Source organism: Hylobates moloch, unplaced genomic scaffold, assembly GCF_009828535.3.
Source record: "Hylobates moloch isolate HMO894 unplaced genomic scaffold, HMol_V3 SCAFFOLD_1, whole genome shotgun sequence".
In the NCBI taxonomy this organism is placed as follows: domain Eukaryota; kingdom Metazoa; phylum Chordata; class Mammalia; order Primates; family Hylobatidae; genus Hylobates; species Hylobates moloch.
This window is the reverse complement of record NW_026652276.1, coordinates 56,530,323-56,555,832: the sequence shown is the minus strand read 5'-3', so window position 1 is coordinate 56,555,832 and position 25,510 is coordinate 56,530,323. Positions and strand designations below refer to the sequence as shown.

Here is a 25,510-nt window from a genome sequence, read left to right as displayed (position 1 = left end):
TTGGTTCCATATGAACTTTAAAGTAGTTTTTTCCAATTCTGTGAAGAAAGTCATTGGTAGCTTGATGGGGATGGCATTGAATCTATAAGTTACTTTGATTTTTGACTCTATGTAATAACTAAATGATCAACCTTTCTTTACAGGCAACAGAACTTGCTGCAAAATTGCTTGCAAGAAAAAGTATGTATCATAAAATCCACCGATAAAGCAACATATTAGTCATACTTTCTGATGCATCATAATAGAAAACATTTTGTTAACTAAGTAATAGGAATCATCCATTGATGTTTGTCAGGCTTCCTTTTTGCCGCTTTTTCTTCTTTGAAGTTTACTTTCAGTTAATTCTTATACTTTTCTGTGGTGCAAAATTGTTATCAAATGATAATACTGACCCTTCAAGATGAGGTCTCATGGGTATAGAATGGTGAGATATTAACGGACCTAACCATCATAGGAAGACAATCAAGTACCACAAGCCTATTATATCATGGGAAGCCATTAATCAATAAGGCCTTTCACATCTTGCTGGTGAACTCAGTAGTAGGTGAGTTGAGATGCTTAGATCTGTCTTCAGCAGTTTTGTGAAAAGGGACCTGGTCACCTATGAGCTGAGACTTGGAATAGGCAAAGATAAGATCGTGTATTTTTATGAGGCCTAACTCTGGATCTAGACCGAACAGTCAGGAAAGAGAAAGTATTTGAGAAGCAACACATACTCTGACACACTATTTAACATGGAAACTTGCTCAATTCATAGAATATGCAGCAAATACAAAAGCTTTGACCCAAGGGAATTTTTTTCAGTTTAATGTTATAATAGGAAGCAATTAAAAACGGATTCTATCATATTTCACTACAAAGAAAAAGTTAGAAATGTATCCCTCTTTTATATATTGAGGTTGGAATCTCTTTGCCACAACTAACCTAAGAGTAATAATGTAGGTTATTGTTTATCATCTCCAGAAATAAGAAAAATGACATATATTGAATGTCCTAGTTTATAATTTATATGTGTTGTAGTTAATTTAGAATAATTATCTTCTCTATAAACATTTAGGTATGATTCTTAAATATTTGATTTAGAGTGTATTTATTTAAGACATGTATTTTACAGCAGACTGTCATCTCAAAATATGTGTTTAATGCCACTAACCCATTTCTTATACAATAAGTTAAAAATATGTTTGTGTATTTGGGGATTACAGCTGAATAAAATGGCCTTTCCTGGGGTGCTCCTCAAATGCATTCAAGTGAGTCAGAAGAGAGTGTGCTACATATATGTTAACTTTTCTTCGAATGTTTCTCTGAAATATGGATAATTTCAGACTAATTTAGGCAATATTTTGGGTGTGAGCAGCCTAGTTACAGGAATCATATTTACCCTGAGACCTACATATCAGCCTTCTAAGCTTTTCTGCCAATTACTTGTGTTTACAAGCTGTATGTTTTAAGAATTTTAACAATTTAAAAATAGAGTACTACTTTATTATATGTAAGATGAGTTTTGTAAGCACAAAATATATTTGCAGTTACTAAGTAGAGGTTTATAGAATTCTACAGATGCATTTATTTCTATCTGTGGTCCAGTTCAAATCTATGACAGCAACATTGGTCACTAAGGAAATGGTTATTCAAATCTGGTTCTTGGCTCCAGCTCAAACAAATTAATAGTCTAACTTTCTTAACCTTGCTCAGCCCTCCCTACTCTTTGATTCCCAAATCTAGCTTGGCTTTTATTTTCTATCTAAATTAATTTGTTACCTTACTTTAGTATGTGTTCTCAGCTTTCCTATCCAGGACAATTTGTATTTATTTGTATTATTTTATTTTATTTTTATTTATTTGTATTACCTCTTTTATTGGATACAAAGCCCGTCAATCTATGTAAAGCATTAGCTTTTATTTTTACCTATCAAATAATTCTTAACAATTAACTTCAGTCATTCCTATATATATAGACCACAGGCTCACCCTTTCAGCAGGGACTGGGAGAGAAAATGCTTTATGTTCCTTCCCCAAATCTCAGCTAGGCAGATGTTTCTGAAAGCATCCAAATATTTTGACTGGATCTGTTTTGAGAAATGTTTTGTTACAAATATTTAATGTATCTTTAAAAATTAGCTGGATCATAAACATCACATATTTTCTTTCCAAAATATTTGCATGTTGTGTGCCTAGACAGCAATTTAGTGATATTTTTAACAAAAAAAATATCATTTATACTGATAATAAATGTCAGGGGAAAAAGAAACTTCTGAGAGACTGTGAATAAAATAAATCTTACACAAAAAATACTTCACTGTAGTGCAGAATAGACTAGAAATTCATCTTAAATTCTAAATTTCTAAACTGATATTTCTTTACTATTTTCTTTCATAAACCATAATGGTATTCCACCAATACATTGATATAAAAATTAAATGTTACTTTCTGTCTCCAAAACATAGAGTAAGTTGTTACACGACTTTATTTTCATCTCTGCTTACCTCCTTTCCAGGTAACTTCTGAAGAACTGAATATTATAATTCAGAATATAATGACCTGGGTTGTGGCTGCAGTGACCAGTATATTGTACCCAGCCATCACAAAGTATGAAGAAAGATTGCAGAATAATACATACCCAGTATCTGATGACTCCATCCTCTCTTCAGATAGTTCAAGTTTCTGTAGCACATGCAGTGAAGACTTTACATATAGAAGCTACACATCTGCAACAACTAAAACATTTCAGGCAGAACCCTGTGCATTTGTAGTTGACATGTCAGTAAGGAGACCAACCATACCTATAAAACCTCCTCCTGCACATGTGGAAAAAACAGCTGTGGGGAAAACATGTCACATAAAAGGACAATCTATAACCTCTAAACTTAAATATAATGAAACGAACTTGCTATATTCACACCCTAAGCTCAGAAGTTGTAAATCAGATAGTCACCTTTTAGCATCATTTGAAACAGGCACAAAAAAATCTAAGGATGCTACCACTGAAACAGATAGCTTAGGGAGTTCATTGCATTGTGATAAAACAGCAAAAGCCATGGATGAAATGAAGAATTTAAAAAATGTTTTTGTTAACTTTAAATGTTACTTGAAAGAGGAAACTGAAGTGATTCTAGAAAGCATTTTGCGAGAAATTATGTCTGATTTAACCCAGGCCATTCCCTCTCTGTCTTCTGTTACTGCTGAAGTTTTTGTTGAACAATGTGAATGTGAAAAAGAAATCTTGCTTTCCAATGTTCATATTTCCTCAGTTGCTTCTGAGATTGTGGAAAATATGCTTGAGAAGTTAGAGTCTGTGGTTGAGAAAAAATGTGTTGAGATGTTCTCACAAGATTTGTCAGTCGACATTAAACCAAGTTTAGCAGCCAGTGATGAACTTCTCACATCATCTAATGGAAAACCTTTGAAAAATTCAATGCCTCATACTTTGGACCCAATGTGTGATATTGCAGAGGACATGGTGCATGCCATTTTAGAAAAGCTAATGACTCTTGTTTCTTTTAAGCAAAATGAATTTCTTCATCCTAAAGACACAACTAAGCTTTCCTGCCAGCAACATAAGACAGACCCAATATGTATGTTCCTTCAAAGAGCTGGCAAAAATAAATCTAATCTTGAATCTGATGAAGCTAGTTTAATTGTCAATGAAGAAGTACAAAATTTAATATCAAATATTTTTTCCCAGTCTTCTTTGGTTGCTTATATAGAGGAAGCAGTCAGTGCTATACTAGGTTATATACAAACTGAACTAAATAATGAGAGAATTATTGCATCTGAAGAAACAGTAGTACTCCTTCAGCTACTTGATGACATCCTTGTTCAGCTCCATCAGGAACCAATAAATGAAAGTTTTCAAAAAAGTAGGCAACCTAGAATAAGTAGTCCTTCTGACACCAAAGAAAAGTACAGACTCACTGGCACTAGATTATCAAATAGTCCTAGGTCTGCAAGACCATTTCCACCTATAAATGTTCCAGGCATGGTTTGTTATTCTGATGATGACAATGAGGAAATAGACAATATTGTAAAAAATGTGCTTGATTCAACTTTCAAAGATGAAAAAGTAAAATCACAAGAACAGATTCCTAATCATTGGTTTACAAAGGGAAACACTTGTTTCGAATGCAAAAGAAATATCAAACCACCTACAAAGCCTGGTTCTAGAAGCAAAGCTGCATTTCATGATTGGGAATTAAAGACTGAGCCACCATCTACTAATCATGAAGACATTTTAAAGAAAAAACTTTGTTCGAATAAAGACATTTCAACTTTCAGCCAAGATCAAACGCATCAAATAGAAAAGGCTTCAGAAAACATAATCACAAGTATTTTAAAGGAAATGCTCAAGGACATATCTTCTGTTCCTTTTGGTCACTTAGACAGCAAAACTGGCAATGAAGCTTCAGTTCTTGTTTCAGAAAAGCCTCAAGGACTGTCACATCAAGAATGGATAGACCAGATGTTTTCTGTTTCAGAAATCAGTACAGTGGCTCAAGAAATAACAGATTCTGTGTTAAACATACTTCATAAGGCATCAAACTACATTTCCAATACCACTAAAAGTTCCATTTCATCATCAGTTCATCAGACTTCCTTACATAATTCTGACACTGAACACATAGTCAAAGAAGCACCAAATAAATACCCATTAAAAACATGGTTTCACAGTGAAAAGAAAATGAAATATTTATCTTTATTTGATGTTGATCCTGAAAAGTCCTCCTGGTTAAAATCTGAAAAAAGTGAACCTAAACCTGTAAATGACATTAATGATGAGATCATTCGTACAATTTTTAAAAGACTGAAGTCATTTATTTGTCCAAAATTGCATATGGGCTTCAAATCTTCATTACAATCTCAACTTAGTAAGTACACAGCTAAAATAGTAAACATTGTTTTATGTGCTATCCAGAATGAACTGGAACTTCACAAGGAAAACCTAAATCTTAGGGAGATTGACCATACCAAATCCCTTACAGATAAAGGATTTTTTGCTAATACTGATAAAAAATTAGAATCTCTTGTCACGAGTATTGATGATGACATTTTGGCGAGTCCATTATTAACCTGTATTTATGATATGTTATCAAGTGAAAATGCACATCAAAGAAGCATTTCACTCTCTTCTCATAAGCCAAAGTCTGCAACTGACAGTATTGATGTACAAAGCATTTTGCCAAATAGGCAGGATAAAAAATCTTTTCACAAACATTTGGCTACTCCTTGTACTCTCCACAGTGTCAATGATGGAAACCATATTAAAGAGAATGCAAAATTGCAAGTGTTAGAAAGAATTGGGGAAACACTACATGAAATGTTAAGCAAGCTCCTGGGGACCCATCTTCATTCTCAGCTATCTTGTAGTCAACAAAGCAGAGAGATGACCAATAAGAATCAGAAAATGGCTGCTGCATTGCAGTCTAATATTCAGTTAATTTCTAAAGCAATTTTGGATTATATCCTTGCAAAATTATGTGGTGTTGACATGGATACCAGTTTTGCAAGTTGTGGATTAAAAGCTATCTCAGAGTCTCTTGACATTGACAACCCATCGTTTACTTCAATTATTGAGAAAATGGCCAAATCCACCAAAATAATCTCCAGCATAGTTTCCAGAAGGGTTCAGGAGAACAATAAAGAAGAGACTAAAAGCAAGGCAAAACCTGTTGCTCCTGTGTCTTCCAAAACACCAAGCACAAAAGAAATGCATCCAAATAAACTGAAAGCTGCAGCTTCAGATATTCTTAATATGGTTTTTGCTAAACTGGAAGGGTTTGCCAATGGACATTTAGAAATTTTGAGTGCTATTAATGATGGAAATAAGAAAAGCAATAAGATAGGCTGGCAATATGAAAGCACCAATATTTCCAGAGACACACATGAAGCATCATTTCTGTCTGCTTTATATACGCATGCAAAGAAGGTATCAAGTGCTATTTTGAAGGTTATTCAAACAGAATTAAATGTGACCTCCTCAGATTTGAAGACAAGTGTAAAAAACCCACCACCTGAGACTGAAATTCTTAAGGATGTAGTCAAGTTAATTTTAGATGCAGTATCTTCCGATATGTTTAATGAAATGGAATCTGAAGGGGGAGGCATTGAAACTTATCGATACAGGCCAACATACGGAAGTCTTCCTGGAGGAGCTGAATCAGATTCATTTCTAGAAGATGATGCATATACAGAGAAAAAAATTATTGATGAGAGATCACCACAAAGAGAAGAAATGAAAACACGTTCTCTTAAACAATGGGCTCTAGAAAAAACCTTGAACAAAATTGAAGTAAAACTCAAAGAACCACATATATCTCCAATTGCTCCCATTGTAAGAAATATTTTGAATGAAATTTTTCAAAGTACTTTAATCAATCAATTAAATGTCCTTTCTCTCTCCCATTCTAATTTTAATTGCATGGCTCACAATGTTGATGAGCCAACTCCCCAAATACCTGTTCAATTTATGGATAAAATGATGGATCCTTTACTGTCTGAAGCAGATATAACCATAGTAACAGATAATATTGTCAGGACTGTATTTCACCAACTTTATTCAGCTGCCGTGACAGAAAGAAATGTAAGGGAAAATAGGTATAAAACTATCACTTTTTCAGCAAATGTTTCTTTTCATGAACACACACATAAAGGAAAGTCCTCTGTCACTGCGTTGAGTGAAAATCCATGTACTTTTCAGTCTAGATTCAGCGTTGCTGACAAGGAGGCAAAGGTAAATCTAGCTGAAGATATTGTACAGGCAATATTAACATATTTAGAAACTTTTGCTACTTCCAAAGTAAAATCTCTCTTTTGTTCCCAAGTCAACTTTACAGTTCCAATGGCTTTACCTATTCAGCAAGATCACAGTACATTGAGCAAAGCATTATCAGCCAAAGATTCATATTCTGATGAGCAATTTTCCTGTTGCTCAGTAGATCATACCAAGTCAGGAAAGACTAACTTGTGTCAACTGTCTTTGTCTAAATTAAATACTTATGCACTACAAGTGGCTAGGAAAAATTTACAAGTAATCAAACAGGAATTAGATAAAGAAAGGGAAAATCCTTTTTTAACTCATGACATCGGGATTTCTGAAAGTATTGCAAGTCAAATTGTTAATGCATTGTTAGACATTATATCATGTAAAGGCAAATGTGACAAAAACAGTTCTGACAAAGAGATCTATTTAGATCAGCAAAAAGGTGTTATTGAAAAGCTGCTCAATAAGACCGAATATCAAAAAGTACTTCAACTTCAAATACAAGATACCATTGAAGGTATCCTATGTGATATTTATGAAAAAACCCTGTTTCAGAATAATCTCTCATTTCCCACACCCACTCTGAAATGTAGTATAGCTGATAAACATTCAGAAGAAAATTCTGAAATGTTCATGGAGGGTGCAAATAAGATTATTCCTAAGTTTTCAGTTCCTAAATCAGATGTCATTTTGATATCTAATGATATAGTGAATATTGTTCTTCATAATCTCAGTTCTGCTGTCATGCTTGTCATAAATGCAAAGAATCCTACTTCTGCAAGATTGCCCCTGACATTTTGTGATATGTTTCCAAAAATAGACTGTCAACAGCCTCTTAAGGGGTCAAAAACTGAAAGAAAAACAGAGTGTTTTTCATATTCAGGAAACCAGAAATCAGCTTATCCTGATGATAATCAGATAACTGTAGTAGAGAAAGAACACACTCAGAAATCTGCTACGGACTCGTGTGAGGAAAATGCTAACTTCATTACTAAAACTATTTTTAATCGTTTAGAATCTTTTGCCACAGAAAGAATAGATTCATTAATTACCCTTGCTTTCCAAAGTAAAGAAAAGTCATTTGTTATCCCAGAATTGGAAAATTGTAAACCAAATGAAAGCATCTTTTATGATTCAAGCCAAGTGGAATCAGATGTAAATGTCCTGAAAATATCAGCAACTGAAACCATTCTCAGCCAAGAGCTTACAGATTTCACTTTTGTCGGTCACAGAGAAAAACTTGGATCCACAATTCACCTGTCGCAAGCTAGCCTTAAGACATATGCTCACATCATTGCCAGTGCCATTTTGAAGCTTATTAAAAATGACTTAGACTTAGAAATTCAAAAGATATATCCATATCAAAACAATATTTTGTTCCAAGAAAACATCATTGTGAGTGAAATTGTTGACAGTATGTTAAAGATGTTAGATGATAAAAGATCTGTAAAGGAAATTGGTTTTAATTCAAAAGAGAATTTTAACTTTTCACAATTAGCTTTATCAAATGAAATATTGTTGGGTGACAAAGAGAAGGAAAGAAGTACCAAACAATCTCTATTTACAAAGTATCCATTAGAGCAAAACCAAATGATATTGGAAAACAAAAGGCAGATAATTGTTTTGGAAGAAATATTTATGAGAAACGGAGAATCAAAAAACAAAGAAAAAGGTGAACTGCTCATTGCAGTGGGACAACTTTTGAATAAGTTGTATCAAAGAGTAATGGAAGTCATAGGCCATTTGCCTCCACTTAATGAAACTGCCAACTTTATATCTAATTCTAAAATTAAAACATCAGACACAACACAGAAAAACAGTTCTCAATCACATATTAACAGTGTAGCAAATGACATAGTTGAAAGTGTTTTGGGGAAAATGTACTTGGTAGTTGTGACATCATTATATGAAAATAATAAAAGTAGGACAGAAGTTGAAATATCTGACCACAATGATTCCTTACTAATGAAACCATTAAGTTTTAGAGAAACTAAACAAGCAGGAAAAATAAGTAACTCCCCTAGATATGTGATACCACAGGCTTATTCTTATGTCGACAGTCAAAATATCTCTGTGATGGAAAATAGTCTTTTGCCATATTTACCATTGCAAGTGAAGAAAGACTTAATTCAAATGGTTCTCAATAAGATCACAAATTTTGTCTCACTTCATCTAGAAAAGAGTTTGTCCCCTGAGTATTGTGCTGATAAGTTGCAACTTTTAAGGCCACACACTTTAAAGGTGAGCCCTAAGGACAACCCTAAGCCATGCTTTAAAGCAAATTTAAAAGCAAGATCAAAAATTACCACTTTGCCTAAATGTACAAAAAAAACACACTTAGGACTGAGTGCTGCTAAGTCCAAAAGCAAAACCAAGTTAGGTCCTGGAGAGAAGACCCCAAAAGACAGCAGATCCAAGACTGCCATTGGGTTGTCACACATCATGTCAGCTGGAGATGACAAAAATTTACTGGACACAAAATTGCCCACTTCAGAATTAAAAATATATGCCAAGGATATAATAATTAACATCCTGGAAACAATTGTGAAGGAATTTGGAAAGGTAAAGCAAACCAAAGCTTTACCATCTGATCAAATCGTAGCAGCAGGTAAAATAGTTAATACAGTTTTGCAAGAATTATATGTTACCAATAACTGCAATTTGGCTTACCCGATCAGATCCTCACATCTCAAACTTTCACATGGGAATATAGGCACAAGATCCCTTCCTAAACAACAAGCATGTTTTTACTTGGAGAATGTTTCTTCACAGCTAGAGCACATTTTTCCTAGAGAAGGTATATTTAAAAAACTGTTTGACAAGTGGCAAACAGAATCAAATGACAAGGAAAATGAAAAATGTAAGCTATTGATGATAGCTGAAAATGTTTTGACCGAAATTTCAATAAAAGCAAAAGAATTAGAATGTTCTCTTTCACTTTTAAGTTTGCCACCTCTTGAGAATTGTGAAAGCAGGTTTTATAATCATTTTAAAGGAGCTTCTACTAGAGCTGAGGATACCAAAGCACAAATTAATATGTTTGGAAGGGAAATTGTTGAAATGCTACTTGAAAAACTACAGCTATGCTTTCTGTCCCAAATTCCCACTCCAGATAGTGAAGAAACTCTATCAAATAGTAAAGAACACATTACTGCTAAAAGTAAAGATGGTTTTCCAAACAAGCATAGCCTCAGCAGTTTACCAATCTATAACACAAAGACAAAAGACCAAATTTCTTTGGGCTCCAGCAACCAAATTGTTCAAGAGATTGTAGAAACGGTTTTAAACATGTTAGAGTCATTTGTGGACTTGCAGTTTAAACATATCTCCACATATGAGTTTTCTGAAATTGTGAAAATGCTTATAGAAAACCTTTCTTCTATCCAACAGAAACTGTTAAACAAAAAAATGTTGCCAAAATTACAACCACTGAAAATGTTTTCTGATAAATCCGAGTCAAATACTATTAATTTCAAGGAAAACATACAGAATATCCTTCTACGGGTTCATTCATTCCATTCACAATTACTTACATATGCTGTTAATATCATCAGTGACATGCTTGCTGTAATTAAGAACAAGCTAGACAACGAAATAAGCCAAATGGAACCATCTTCAATTAGCATATTAAAAGAGAACATTGTAGCAAGTGAGATCATTGGCACACTAATGGACCAGTGTACTTATTTCAATGAGTCTTTGATACAAAACCTTTCAAGGGAAAGTTTGTTCCAAGGAGCTGAAAATGCCTACACTGTTAATCAGGTTGAATTAGCAACTAATATGAAAATGTTCCCATCAAAGTTAAAGGAAGGTAGTTTGAGGATTAATCCTTCACAAGTGAGTAAAACTGGGTGTGTGTTTTATTCAGACGAAGATATGAAAGAAAAGTACAGGGTTTCATCAAATTTACCCACCTCTGTCAGATCCTCTGTAGAAGACACAGTTAAAAACTCAGAGCCAACGAAAAGGCCTAATTCAGAAACTATGCCATCATGTTCTACTAGAAACAAAGTACAAGACCACAGACCAAGGGAATCTAACTTTGGTAGTTTTGATCAGACCATGAAAGGAAATAGCTACCTCCCTGAAGGCAGTATCTTACAAAAGCTGCTTAGGAAAGCAAGTGACTCCACAGAAGCAGCATTAAAACAAGTCTTGTCATTCATAGAAATGGGAAAAGATGAAAATCTAAGAGTGTTTCATTATGAGAACCTAAAACCAGTTGTTGAACCAAACCAAATTCAGACAACCGTTTCTCCACTCAAAATATGTTTAGCTGCAGAAAATATTGTCAGTACTGTGCTATCCAGCTGTGGCTTTCCAAGTCAACCACACACTAATGAGAACAGGGAAATAATGAAACCATTTTTCATATCAAAACAAAGCTCTTTATCTGAAGTATCTGGAGGGCAAAAGGATAAGGAAAAAAGTTTGCTTAGAATACAGGATAAAAAAATCAACTATATACCTGAGGAAGAAAACAAAAACCTTGAAGCCAGCAGGGAAGATTCTTCTTTATTGCAAAAATTGAAAAAAAAGTACCCAACGATAGAGACTGTGAAGGAAGTTGAAGCCTTTACTTTTGCTGATCATGAAATGGGTTCCAATGAAGTTCATTTGATAGCAAGACATGTCACCACATCTGTGGTCACCTATTTGAAGAACTTTGAAACTACAGGTAAGCAAGAGAGAACATACACTAAAAATTTGCATGATTTAAGAAGAAAACCAGTAAAAGACATGTTTAAAAGATCTGTCTAAAAAGCTATATTCACTATTTTTCTGAAAATACCCTTGGAGGTAGATGACTACTGAGTTGCATTTTAATTTTATTTTAAATTTATTATTTTATTTTATTTAGAAATAGTGTCTCTGTCACTGAGGCTAGAGTACAGTGGCATGATCATTGCTTCCTGCAGCCTTGAACTCCTGGACTGAAGACATCCTCCCATCTCAGCCTTCTCCCAAAATAGCTGGGACCACAGGCATGCCACTGCACTCTAATTTTTAAAAATCTTTTTGTAGAGACAGGGTTTTGCTATGTTGCACAGGCTGGTCTCAAACTCCTATCCTCATGTGATCCTTATTTCTCAGCCCCTCAAAGTGTTGGGATTACTGGCATAAGCCACCGTGCTCAGCCTCAATTGCCTTTTAATTCGTCATGATGCAAAAAAATAAAAATAAATAAATGTTTTCAGGATTTGAATTTGAAGGATGTGTTGCTCAGTTTTCTCTATCTACAAATGAGAGAAAATGAGACCATTTTAAAGCAGGAGATTTTGGTTGAGCATGAGGCATAAATTTGGAAGGGTTTTTAAAATTCTTATGCATAACTTCTTTATAATCACATGGGATGTGCAGTTAACTGATTAAAAGCCATTTAATTTTTGTATTCTTGAAGGCTTTGTTATTATTATTCAAAGTTTAAAAGAACAGTAGAATTAAATGTCTTGTTTTATTTGCATTCCAGTATTCTGACTTAAATTCCTTCTAGGTATAATACTCCAACTGTATCATTACAGGGATTATATTTGCATTATCTTTCTAAGTATGCTCATGTGTATATATTAGGTGAAACAACATGTAATAGTCATTTTGTATATCAAAAACTGTTGATTATTGACAATTAATAAAATTCAGTTTAATATTACTATAATACCCCAGATCTAGGTCAGTAGTTTCAGTTACCAACAATTACTTGCTACATCACCAGTCCAGATACATCACTCACACATCATTCTAATTGGAGATATTAGCAGTCCTACCCACCTGCACGAGGAGGTTATTTTCCATCCTTAAAACCAGTATTCTTCCAAGATGGACAGTAATGTAGCTACAACTATAGACTCTTAAATAGACTTACTCCAGGCATGACTTAATTGATTTTAGAAAAATAAACAAAAGCAAAACAAGCAAGAGAAGATCCATTATTTCATCACATTGATACTTGGCTCTATCAATTCTATATTCCTATTCTCAGACATCTCCAAGATCTTCCAGTGACTTTGCTCATGTTCCTTCTTCCACTAGGAATACCCTTTCTTCATTCCCTTTATCTTGACATGGCCAAAACCTGTGTAGCAGTCAAAGCTCAGCTTAAAGTCTTCTATCTGCATAGAGTCTTGCCTGATAACAGGTGAAGATATATAATATATAATTAGGTTCTGAGGAAAAAAACTGTGTTGCTCTTAGCTGCCACACCCAGAAGTTGGCCATTGCAAGTAGGTAATGATTTGTAACAAATAGAATTTTGGACAAAACAAATATAGAATTCTTCACCTGGCTGGGCCAACCTTCCTTCTTTGTGACAAACTGTAATCTAGGGGCTAAAGTACTACTGCTATTGCAATCTATTACTAGCTTTTCTGGAGTTGCCATACTTTTATTTTAGTCAACTTGATATTGCAACACAACTCCTTAATGTCCTAAAAGTAAAACATAGCATAACATTAAATGTTTTGTCTAAAGATATTTTAAAATAATTATATGGCACCTCTAGATATCACTGGAGACATGGTAGGATGCATCGCTAAACCTGGAAGTTATTTCTCTGCCCCAAGCTTTCCAGCTTCTTAGAGTTTATAACCATCCAACCAAGGCAGACATCAGCATTTGACTTAGAGGACTGAATTTTGGGGTGCTATATTCTGAATTTATTGGCTAAAATTAAGATTTTACAAGGTGAGAAATAAATGTTTGAGGAAAATCTAATTTCTTTTTTTGTTTAGATTTTTCTTTAGTGAGTTGCTCAAAGGGTGAAATATATTATGTAAATAATTACAAATATATTGAATATATATGTAAATAGTAATTACAAATATATTGAATTTTCTATAGTTTCTTTAATCCATGCTAAAATTACAATGTTTTCTTTTTTAAGTTTTTAGTGAGGAAAAGATGTCTACTGTTTCTACATGGTCAAGGAAAAAATATGAATCAAAACAGCTCCTAAGAAACAAATACGATGATTCTTCAATTTATCAATGTTGTAAACATCTCACTGAGTCAGTACTTTACCATTTAACTTCAAGCATTTCTGATGGCACCAAAAAAGGTAGAGAAAAAGAGAAAGCATGGGAAATTCAAGAAGCAACATTTAGCAAGATTATTTCAATTCATTCTCAAGTGTTTGAGAGCAGGTCAATTTCCATTGGAGAACTTGCTTTATGTATTTCTGAAATCATTATCAAAATTCTTCTTAATAATAAAATTATACAGGCTGACATTGCACAGAAATTGGTTTCCATACCAACAAAATACATTTACTGTCCAGGAATAGTTTCTGGTGGCTTTGATGACCTCTTTCAGGATCTCTTAGTAGGAGTGATTCATGTACTGTCCAAAGAAATAGAAGTAGATTATCACTTTGAAAGCAGTGAAAGAAACAAATCATTTTCTATGCATAGAAATAATAGTGTACCCGTTTGCAACAAAATCAATAGACAGGCAAGCCCCAGAGACTGGCAATTCTCTACTCAACAAATTGATCAACTTTTTCAAAAAAATAAATTAAGTTATCTTGCATGTAAGTTAAACAGCCTGGTTGGTAACCTAAAAACAAGTGAATCCAAAGAAGTAGTCAATAAAGTTTTTAATATTGTTTCAGATTTATTTTCACCAGATGAATGCCTAGATAGGGGTATAGATTCTGGTAAAATACAAAGAACATTTTTCTACTCCTCAAATAATGAACAACCTAATAGCATACTTAGCAATAACCTACAGCTGTCCTCAAAATCAGTTTTTCTTCTCAATGTTGTATGTGAGAAACTTATCAGAATACTTTTGGAAGAATGCACAAGCACTGCTTTTCTTGATAAAGGTTCTGTTTCAGAGGAAACATCAGCAGAAGAATGTCAACTTTTAAAAATGCTTCAAAGTGTAGAAGATGGAAAATCTGATTATCGTAAGGGAGGAATGGACTGTGAATGCCTTCAAGTAGATTACATGTCAGAACTTTTGGAGAATGTGGCAGAAATTGATCAAGACTTATTGACACCAGACTCTGTGCTTACTATTATTTCCCACAGCTTGGTTAAATCATTGACGGACAAATTATCTCACAGTATACAACAAGCTCCGGAAAGTCGACCTTTTGCAAATGAGCATTTGAACTATAGAACAAGTGAAATACAGTCTAGTTTCACAAAAGCAAGAAAGTCAGAATTAATAGAATTAGGACAAAGTAAAAGTTCTTTAGAACTCAGGAGCTATGATAGTAATTCTTTGACAGTATCCCTGAATAATCGCAATGTGGTTAGCTCCAAAATACAAGCACCATTTGACAAGCATTGTGCAGTAAAATCCTCTTCTGTGTCACCTCTTGAAAGACACAGAACAAAGGAAATGGATAAGGTAGCCATTCATAATAAGCTACATCAGGAAGGTATATATGCTGGTGTTTATTCAGCCACATTTTTGGAAAGAGTAATTTCAGAATTGTTTTTTAATCTCTCTATGTCATTGCGGGGCAAAAATAAAAACATCACTGTGTCCTGGCTCAATGAGATGAATACATTATTTGTCAACAATGTAGTGAATGAATTTAATAATGCTCAAGTCACTGTTCTACGGAATGCTGAAGAAAGGCTGTGTTTTCCACCAGTTCATACAGAAACTGTTAGCAAAATTGTTGACTCAGTTTATTATGATGTTTTACAGCAGTATGAATTAAAAGTGGCCTGTGGTAATACTCTGGTATACGACAATGCCTCAATAGCAGAACAAATAACAAATGGCATATTGTTAGAGATTTTAGACTACAAACTGCCATCTTGCTTCAAGGAACATCTCATACCCCATTCATATTACCTTCTCAAACCTGAAATTATATTGCAAAAGCTTCAAAGTAACCTAACAGAATTTACTTCTCTACCCAGGTCTTCATCAGACTATAGTACCATGTTATCACATTCATTTTTAGAAGATGTCATAAGAAGGCTTTTATCTCAGCTAATTCATCCACCCATTACATGTTCCTCTTTAGGAAAAAAATATTTAATGAGTTCTGATTTTAATGAAATGTCCACTTGTATAATAAATAAGGTTATGTCAGCCATTTCAAAACATAAAATCTGCTTCACTGTATATGATAATCAATATCTATATACTGGAAAAAAACTCCAAAAGATGGTTGATTCTGTTTATTGTAATATTTTGCAAATGTCTGACTCTCTTGTTTCAATACAAAAAAGTATAGTAAGCCGAAGCCCAGTTATGGTTGACCAGATAGCCAGCTTTATCATCCAAGAGATTATCGAAAATCATCTTCAACCATTTTTGAGTGGAGCGGTTTTATGTCATCCAAGGACTCCACTGGATCCAGTGTCTACTATTGTTAAACAGGTTCTGAGTGAAGTGATAGAGTCACACAGACCTCAGAAGCAATCACCCTTAGATATTCACCCTGATTCATTTGTAAGGGAGATTGTTGCCAGACTTTTGTCAAAGATTTTCAGCCCAAAGCATAACACTGAAATTGAGTTGAAAAACATGACCCAAAGAATAGTAAACTCCATAAACAGGCATTTCAATAAAGCTAAAATTCACATTCTCTATGATGACAAAGAACAGTCTTTCTCTTCTTTCAATACAGATATTGTGGATGAACTTGTCACCTCAGTTTATAGAAACGCTTTAAAGCAGCATGGGCTAGACCTTGCTGTTGATAAAGAGTCTGAAGACAGTGGCATTTTTGTGGAAAATATTACCAATTTAATTGTAGCAGCTATTTCAGATTACCTTCTTCATCCACTGTTTTCTGGGGATTTTTCAGCTTCTACCTATTCTAATTCAGTGGCTGAGAATATTGTGCAGGACATTCTTATTAACATCAGTAAATCTACTGAGCCAAGCCAGAGTGTACTTCTATATAACACCTTGCTGCCATACACATTTTTAGAAGATATGATCAGAGTACTATTATGTAAATTATTTTCTTCTACATCTAGCCTGGTTCTAAACAGAGAAACCCAAAAAGATATATCAAGAGTGAATTTCAATGACATTGCTTCAAACCTAATTAGTGATATTAGGATGAAAGTTTCCCAACATGAAATTCGATTTTCAAAAGAGGAAGAAGAAACCAAATTTATTTATTCAGAAGATGATATTCAGCACCTTGTTGATTCAGTATTTGAAAATGTTGTGCAAACCTCTGGTTCTCAAGAATCAGCTGTGCAAAATATCACAAGCAGTAATGATGTTCTTATTGATAGAATAGCAGGTTTCATCATTAAACATATCTGTCAAAAACATCTTCAGCCATTTGTGAGTGGAAAATCATTATCTTCATCAGACACATATTTTGATGATGAGAGAAGGCAGTTATTTTATACCAGTGTTTACTCCTCAACATTCTTGGAAGATGTAATCTCTGGGGTTTTAAGAAAAATATTCCACAGGGTAGTAGGCATTGTACAAACAAAATCTATAAGAGATTCAGAAGATGAACTGTTTGAGAAAGCTGAAGAACTAATACATTTGATTACAGGAGAATTCTCAAAAGCCCAAGTTAGCATAATAGATAATACTGAGGAAAGACTGTGTTTACCTCCAGTGGATAGGGATGTAGTCAAAACAATTGTTGACATGGCGTACAGCAAAGTTTTGCAAGAATATGAAATGGAAGTCGTGCCTAATAAAGATTTTCTAAATGACACAAAGACATTGGCTGCAAGAATAACTAATATCATCCTGGCTGAAATTTTTGATTTCCAAATTCATCCAGATCTTATAGCAAATCTGCCTTTTAAGTCACGTTCCAAACTCAGTGCAAATGTTTTAATAAAAAGAGTTCAATATGATATAAGTAAATCAAGATTCCGAAGACAAGCTTCAACAATGTATACCACTATGTTATCACATAGTCATTTGGAAAAAATAGTTACTCAGCTTACATCTCAGATAAGTCCATTGAACACCAGTGCAGAGCAGTCAGATAATACAAAATCAGACTTAAGTAATACAGTGATAAAACTGATAAATGAAATTATGTCAATAATTTCAAAACATGAAATATGTATTATTAAATATGGGAATAAAAAACAGAGTATGATTTCAGGAAAATATATCCAGTCTATGGTTGATTCCATTTATGCTGATCTTTCTCATTCAAATACATACCAGTCCGTTACAAAAGATAAAAAGAACATAAGTGACATACCTGTTTCAAAAATAGCGAGTTTTATAATAAAAGAAATCTTTAACCATCATATTCAATCATTTTTATCTGAAGATAAAACTCTCCGTTTGGCGGAAGTTGATCAAACTTATAAATTGAAAGCAATAGATCCTAAACAAAGAGAATTATCTTTTATTGTGAACTCATCTGTATTTTTGGAGGAAGTAATTTCTGAGCTCTTATGCAAAATTCTTTATGCATTTTCACATAACATGTTGGTTACTGAAAACCCAGATAGAGCGAAACCGAAACTTACCAGGATTGTTACAACATTGGTAAATTCAATTGTTCTGGAGTTCACCACATCAGAGATTTTAGTTGCAGATAACTTTGATGAAAATTTGTGTTTCTCAGAAAGATACAAAGAAATGGTTCAAAAAATAGTCAACTCAGTATATGGAAAAGTATTAGATCAATATAAATCTCTGATTCAAATACATAGGGTTATACAAAGTGACACAATATGTTTTGGTAGGAAAATATATTATTTGCTATTGGAAGAAATATATGATTATCAAGTGCAGTCATTAGTTTCAGGAGAATTAGAGTCTTCTTCTTATTCATACCCCCAAGCTGATAATATCATCAGAAATGTGCTTAACATAATCACAAAGGATAGCCATGCCTTGCCATCATATATTACTGTGTTGCCTCATTCTCTTTTAGAAGATATGATTTACAGGCTTCTAGGGCATGTCTTCCCTTCAACTCACACTGAAAATGAACTAAAAGAGAAAGAGTTTCCACCAGATGATGAATTTGTGGATGCAGCTTCAAAATTGACTGATGAAATTATAAAAGAAATTTCTGAACATGAGATTCGACTTTCCATGGCAGAGGATAATGCAGAAAGTATGCAGTTAGAACCTACTGAAAATTTGGTTGATTCCATATGTAATAATATTTTGAAAACATCTGAATTCCAAGCTGAAGTACAAAAAGATGCAGACAAAAAAGGACTCTCATTCCTCAGTAAATTAGCTGGTTTTATTATGAAAGAAATCATGTATCATCATTTACAGCCATTTTTATATGGTGAAGAATCATCTTTCAGTGACTTATCTGATTATGACCATGTCTCTGAACTTGCTAAATCTGGTAAAGAAAAGACACAGCCTTCTCTCTATTCAGCTACATTTTTGGAAGATATAATCGTTGACCTTGTTCACAAATTTTGTTCTCTACCCATTATTACTGAAGATTCCAAGAAAAATGAAATGGCAGAGCTAGATATTATGGGCTTGGCTCTAAAACTTGCAAATTCTCTGATAAGGGAATTTAAGAAAAGTGAAATTAAAGTTTTACCAAATGCTGAAAAAATGTTTTCTTTTCCACCAATTGATAAAGAGACAGTTGATAAAATATCCAATTTTGTATATGATCAGTTCATAGAAAAATGCACATCTAATGATATTCAAAAAGGTGATGAAAGTAACATTGCTATAGGGATGATTGCGGCTCTAACCCAGAAGGCAATGTCTGCATTCAAGATTCAACCACTTTTTTCAGGAGACTGGTCTTCCACCTTCTTTTCATTTCTAAATCCAGATAATATCACCCAAAGAGTTCAACACCTACCACAAAACACCTTTACACAAATAAGCAGATGCACAAAAGAGAACCAACTTTCTTTACCAGATCAATCATATAAAGATACTTCTTCCATCCCAGACTGCAAAAACATGATGAGCACTTTGGAAATAAACAGAGGTAAAGTGAATAGAAAGAAAAGTTTTAAAACCAAGGACACATCAATGAAAAAAGGTGACATCCAAAATCCAATACTTAGCTCTATAAATGCAATTATGAAAAGCGGCATGATTAACCTAACATCAGGGTTGGCTACAGGTGGGACAAATAAAAAGGAAGTGGATGAAAATAAAGTGGGAATTTGTACTCAAAAACATAGTGAGAATGTATCAAAAGTTACTTCAACTACCACTGTGAAAAGCAAAGACACTCAGGAGCCAAATTTTAGTGAAACATTTAATAATAATGAAATTGAGAAGAAAAGAAATTTAATTCCAAGAGATAAAAAAGGGAAAGATGATGAGATATACCCACATTTTTCATTAATAATTGATGATACAGAATATGAGAAGGAAGTACTTGGATCAGATTCTGAAATAGGCCATAAAAAGAAGATTGACAATGCAAGAGAAAGATCATTTAAAAAAGATGACAAGCTCTTTCAGTTATCCTCCTCGAAGTCCAAGAGAAATCTAGGGACTACAACAGAGACTTTGGAAATAAGAACTCAAACATCAAGCAATGAGGGCAGAAGAGACTCTCCAACACAAACAGGTAGGGATGAGGAACACCACTCAGATTATGAACACGTTCAAAATGTCATTGAAAATATTTATGAAGATGTTTTAGAACTATCTTCTCCAGAACCAGCATGTTATTCAAAACTCAATTATGACCAAAGCCCCCCAGGGGATAATGTATTAAATGTAATTCAAGAGATTAGCAGGGATTCGGCACAGTCTGTTTCAACAAAAAAATTATACTCCTCAACTAACAAAAATATCTCTGCCAAAGAAAAAGAAGAGGAAGAGAGAGAAAAAGAGAAAGTAAGAGAGGAGATTAAAAGTGAACCCAGTAAACCAGATGATCCTCAAAACCAACGAGAAAGTAAACCTGGAATTTTTCCCGCTAAGTTTTTAGAAGATGTTATCACTGAGATGGTTAAACAATTGATCTTTTCTTCTATACCAGAAACACAAATACAAGATAGATGTCAAAATGTTAGTGATAAGCAAAATCAAGCTAAACTCTATGACACTGCTATGAAACTCATCAATTCACTGTTAAAGGAGTTCTCAGATGCTCAAATTAAGGTTTTCAGGCCAGATAAGGGAAATCAGTTCCCTGTGGGTAAAGTGTGTTCAGTTCCTAAAGTACCTCCAAGGTATAAAGAGCCAACTACAGATGAAGCACCATCCAGCATTAAGATAAAATCTGCAGATAAAATGCCACCTATGCATAAAATGATGAGAAAACCTTCTTCAGATAAGATGCCATCAATTGACAAAACATTGGTCAATAAAGTTGTTCACTCTTCTGTTTGTAATATTTTAAATGAATATGGATCTCAAGACTCTATTTGTAAGAATATAAACAGTAATGGAGAAAATTTAGCAAGAAGACTAACTAGTGCAGTGATAAATGAAATTTTCCAGCATCAGGTTAACTTGACATTTTGTGATGAGGTTTCAGTTTCAGCATGTTTGCCTCTGGAATCTAAGGATGTTGTTAAAAAAGTCCAAAAGTTGGCCCAAACAGCCAGCAAAGAATGTCAAACTTCATCACCATGTACAATAATATTACCTCATAAATTTTTAGAGAATGTGATTTCTGCTCTTTTATCCAAAATTTTCTCAACAATATCCAGCACAAAAACAAAAGAACCTGAGGACAATTTGTTCACAGAACTTCAGATGAATTTCCTTCAAATGAAGTTAGTAAACGCAGTTGCAACAGAGATCTCCCAAGATAAATATATGACTATACGGTATGTAGAAACCTTACAATCTGATGATGATGAAATTATTCAATTAGTGGTTCAGTCTGTTTATAATAATCTCTTGCCACAGTTTGGATCACAAGAGATTATACAAAATTGTGTAACCAGTGGATGCAAAATCCTTTCAGAAAACATAGTTGACTTAGTTCTACGAGAAATGGCTAGCAATCAGTTGCAGAGCTATTTTTGTGGAGAGCTAACTCCACATCAGTGTGTGGAAGTTGAAAACATTGTTGAAAAGATCCTTAAAGATGTTTTCCAAACTACTGATGTGCCCCTACCTAAACCTTCACATGCTCATAAGCTGTCTTTTAACATAATAGAAGAAATTGCCGTAAAATTTTTATCAAAGCTTTTATCTATATTTCCAGAAGTGCATAAAGAAAGAACAAAATCTCTAGAAACTGATATGCAAAAAATAACTTCAAAAGTACTAAATTCAGTCCAAGAATTTATCTCCAAAAGTAAGATTAAACTTGTACCACCCACCAAGGAATCACCTACTGTGCCTGTAGCTGATAATGCAACTATTGAAAACATAGTTAATTCTATTTATACCAGTGTTTTAAAGCACTCTGGCTCTTATACTTCTGTATTTAAAGATTTAATGGGTAAAAGCAATGTCCTTTCTGATACAATAGGCTTTTTAATGGTGAATGCAATTTCAAATTCGGAATTTCAACCTCAAGTAGAGGAAGAAGTATCAAATTCAGAATTAGTTCTGGAAGCTGTCAAAATTATGCAAAAAGTGATCAAAATTATTGATGAACTTAAGTCTAAGGAAAAGTCTTCATCCAGAAAAGTTCTGGCATTAGATGCCAAACTTTTAGAAGAGGTGTTGGCCTTGTTCTTGGCTAAATTAATAAGGTTGCCAAGTTTCTCAAGCAAAGATGAAAAAAACTTATCAAAGCCTGAGTTAAATAAAATCGCATCTCAACTGTCAAAATCGGTAACAGCTGAAATTTCCAGAAGTAGCATTAGTCTAATAGCTTCTGATCCTGAAGAGCACTGTTTAAATCCAGAAAATACAGAAAGGATTTATCAGGTTGTTGATTCTGTTTATAGTAACATACTGCAACAATCAGGAACCAACAAAGAAATTTATTATGATATAAAAGATACAAACACAGCCTTTCCTAGAAAAGTGGCTAGTTTAATTATTGATGGAGTTTCAAGTTTTCCGTTACATACAATTAGCTCAACAATTTCAAATGCTGATCTGTCTGGAGAGCTAGACATTAATAGAATTGTTCGAAAGGCCCAAGAACATGCTTTTAATGTGATTCCTGAATTAGAGCAAGAAAAGTTAGATCAAAATTCATCTGAAGAGGAATCTCCAATTAAAGTAGTTCCACATGTTGGAAAAAAAACAGTCAAAATAGATCCAAAAATTATTTCAGAACACTTAGCAGTTATTTCTATAAAAACTCAACCTCTTGAGAAACTTAAGCAGGAGTGTTTGAAAAGAACTGGACGTAGCATAGAAGAACTGAGAAGAGCATCAATAAGTGGGAGAAATTACTCCTTAGGATCACCTGATTTAGAAAAGAGAAAGAGAGACAGACGCACTTCATTGGATAAGACTGGAAGACTGGATGTAAAACCCTTAGAGGTAAGTGCAAAAGCAATGGCATGAAAATGAGTGAATAGTGAGACATGGTTCTTCGTGATTTCCTTCCTCAAATAAGTATATGGAAATGCAATCATTGTTGTTGCTGTTTCTCAGCCCAATAGGAGAGTTAGTTGCATCACTTCATCCATACAGTCCTATTATTTACTAGGATTTGTCATGTTAGTTCTGTGGCTCACTCTAAAAGTCTCAGGCTAGTTTCCTAAGACAATCCTTTTGAATACAATTTTTTTCAGAATGAGATTGTAAGCACATACCCTTTACAGTAAAACCAGACTGACATAAGTTATAATTGACATTTAAATATTTAAAAGAAGCAAACTTGTGTAGTTCCTTAGTTCATTATGGATATCTAAAGGTGTTCAAACAGGCCAGTTAAAAGAATATCAGGATATATGGAACAGTCTAAAGTAGTTTTAACTTCCAAATTTAAAGCACCAGAGTAGTACTCATTTCCTTTTAGTAACATTCATCAGCAAACATTAGACTGCCAACTCTTAGATTACATTTGTTCTATTTTACTTCAATTATATTAGCCTTTCCCATTTGCTTGGCCTTTCAAGATATACCCATTTTCTTTCCACTTACACACTTGTTTTTTCTAAACCCAGCTGCAGTATTGCTGCTATATTTATGAGCCTCTTCCCTATTGCTCTAGACCTAACTCTCCCCTGTAACCCCATACTCAGCTCCCAAATATTTTAACTGGGAATTTAAAATGCCAAAAATAATGTCCTTATTACAAGGAAACTACTACTGAGGACAAAAGATTTGTCTCGCCAACAGATAGGTTGCACTGATCCATCAGACATTTTGATTTTTATTAAAATCCCTTTAACTGATGGCGTGCATTTGTGGGAGGGCTGAGTACGCTTAGGCATGTAGTCTGTAGCCCGGACAATTAGCAAAGTTTTATAGAACCATGCCTCCTGGAGCATAAGCTTAGAGTAAATTTTTTCAGCACTCTTCTGAAACCCACTAAACTGAATCTCAAGTCTAGTAAACATGTTAATTAATGCTTTAAGTTTTCACACCCTGATATAGTTTGATATTTATCCCTGCCCAAATCTCATGTTGAATTGTAATCCCCAATGCTGGAGGTGGATCCTTGTGGAAGGTGTCTGGGTCATGGGGACAGACCCTTCATGGCTTGGTGCTGTCTTTGCAATAGTGAATTCTTGCAAGAGCTGGTCATTTAAAAGTGTGTGGCACCCCCCGCACCCTGCCCAACACATACACATTATTTTTCTCCTGCCTTCACCTTGTGATGTGCCTGCACTTACTTTGCTTTCAATCATGATTGGAAGCTTCCTCAGGCCTTCCCCAAAACAGATGCCACTGTGCTTCCTGTAAAGCCTGCAGAACCATGAGCCAGTTAACCCTCTTTTTTTTTTTAATAAATTACCTACTCTCAGGAATTTCTTTATAGCAGTGGAAGAATGGCCTAACACAGAAAATTGGTACCAAGGAGTGGGGAGTTATACGTGAAAATATGGAAGCACCTTTGGAACTGGTTAACAGACAGAGGCTAGAAGAGTTTAGAAGGCTCAGAAGGAGATAGGAAGATTAAGGAGAGTTTGGAACTTCTTAGAGATTGGTTAAATGGTTGTGACTAAAAGGCTGATGGACAATGGTAATATGGACAACGAAGTCCAGGCTGATGAGGTCTCAGATGGAAATGAGGAATTTACTGGGAACTAGAGCAAAGGTCACTTTTGTTATGCCTTAGCAAAAGCTTGGCTGCATTGTGTCCATGCCCTAGAGTTCTGTAGAGGTTGAACATGTGAGTGATGACCTAGGACAGCTGGCAGAAGAAATTTCTCATAAATGAAGCATTCAAGATGTGACCTGGCTGCTTCTAACAGCCTATTCTCAGATGCAGGAGGAAAGAAATGACTTAAATTTGAAATTTATATTTAAAAGGGAAGCAGAGCATAAAAGTTTGGAAAATTGGCTGAGCATGGTGGCTCACACCTGTAATCCCAGCACTTTGGAAGGCCAAGGTGGGTGGGGGGGGCACTTGAGGTCAGGAGTTTGAGACCAGTCTGGCCAACATGATCTCCAACTCCATCTCCACTAAAAATAAAAAAATTAGCTGGGCATGATGGCACATGCTTGTAGTCTCAGCTACTTCGGAGGCTGAGGCATGAGAATCACTTGAACATGGGAGGCAGAGGTTGCAGTGAGCCGAGATCATGCCACTGCTCTCCAGCCTGGGTGACAAAGCGAGACTCCACCTCAAAAAAAAAAAAAAAAAAAAAAAAAATCAACCTGGCCATGTGGCAGAGAAAAAAAAGGTTGTTTATTTGTTTCTTTGTTTGTTTGTTTTTCGAGAGACAAATTCAAGACGGATTTAAAACTACCAGTTGTTAGAGAAATTTCCAAAACTGAAAGAGATCTAAGTGCTAA

General features: G+C 34.4%; 1 protein-coding gene across 1 annotated transcript in view; it reads left to right on the top strand.

The window, feature by feature from the left end:
- The window catches only part of FSIP2 (fibrous sheath interacting protein 2), a 111,644-nt gene that overhangs the window by 63,811 nt on the left and 22,323 nt on the right, over positions 1-25,510 (top strand). The window contains exons 14-16 of the mRNA XM_058432417.1: positions 131-180; positions 2,498-11,438; positions 13,641-23,083. Coding sequence (XP_058288400.1) covers positions 131-180; positions 2,498-11,438; positions 13,641-23,083 — 18,434 coding nt within the window. The remainder of the gene's footprint in view (positions 1-130; positions 181-2,497; positions 11,439-13,640; positions 23,084-25,510) is intronic.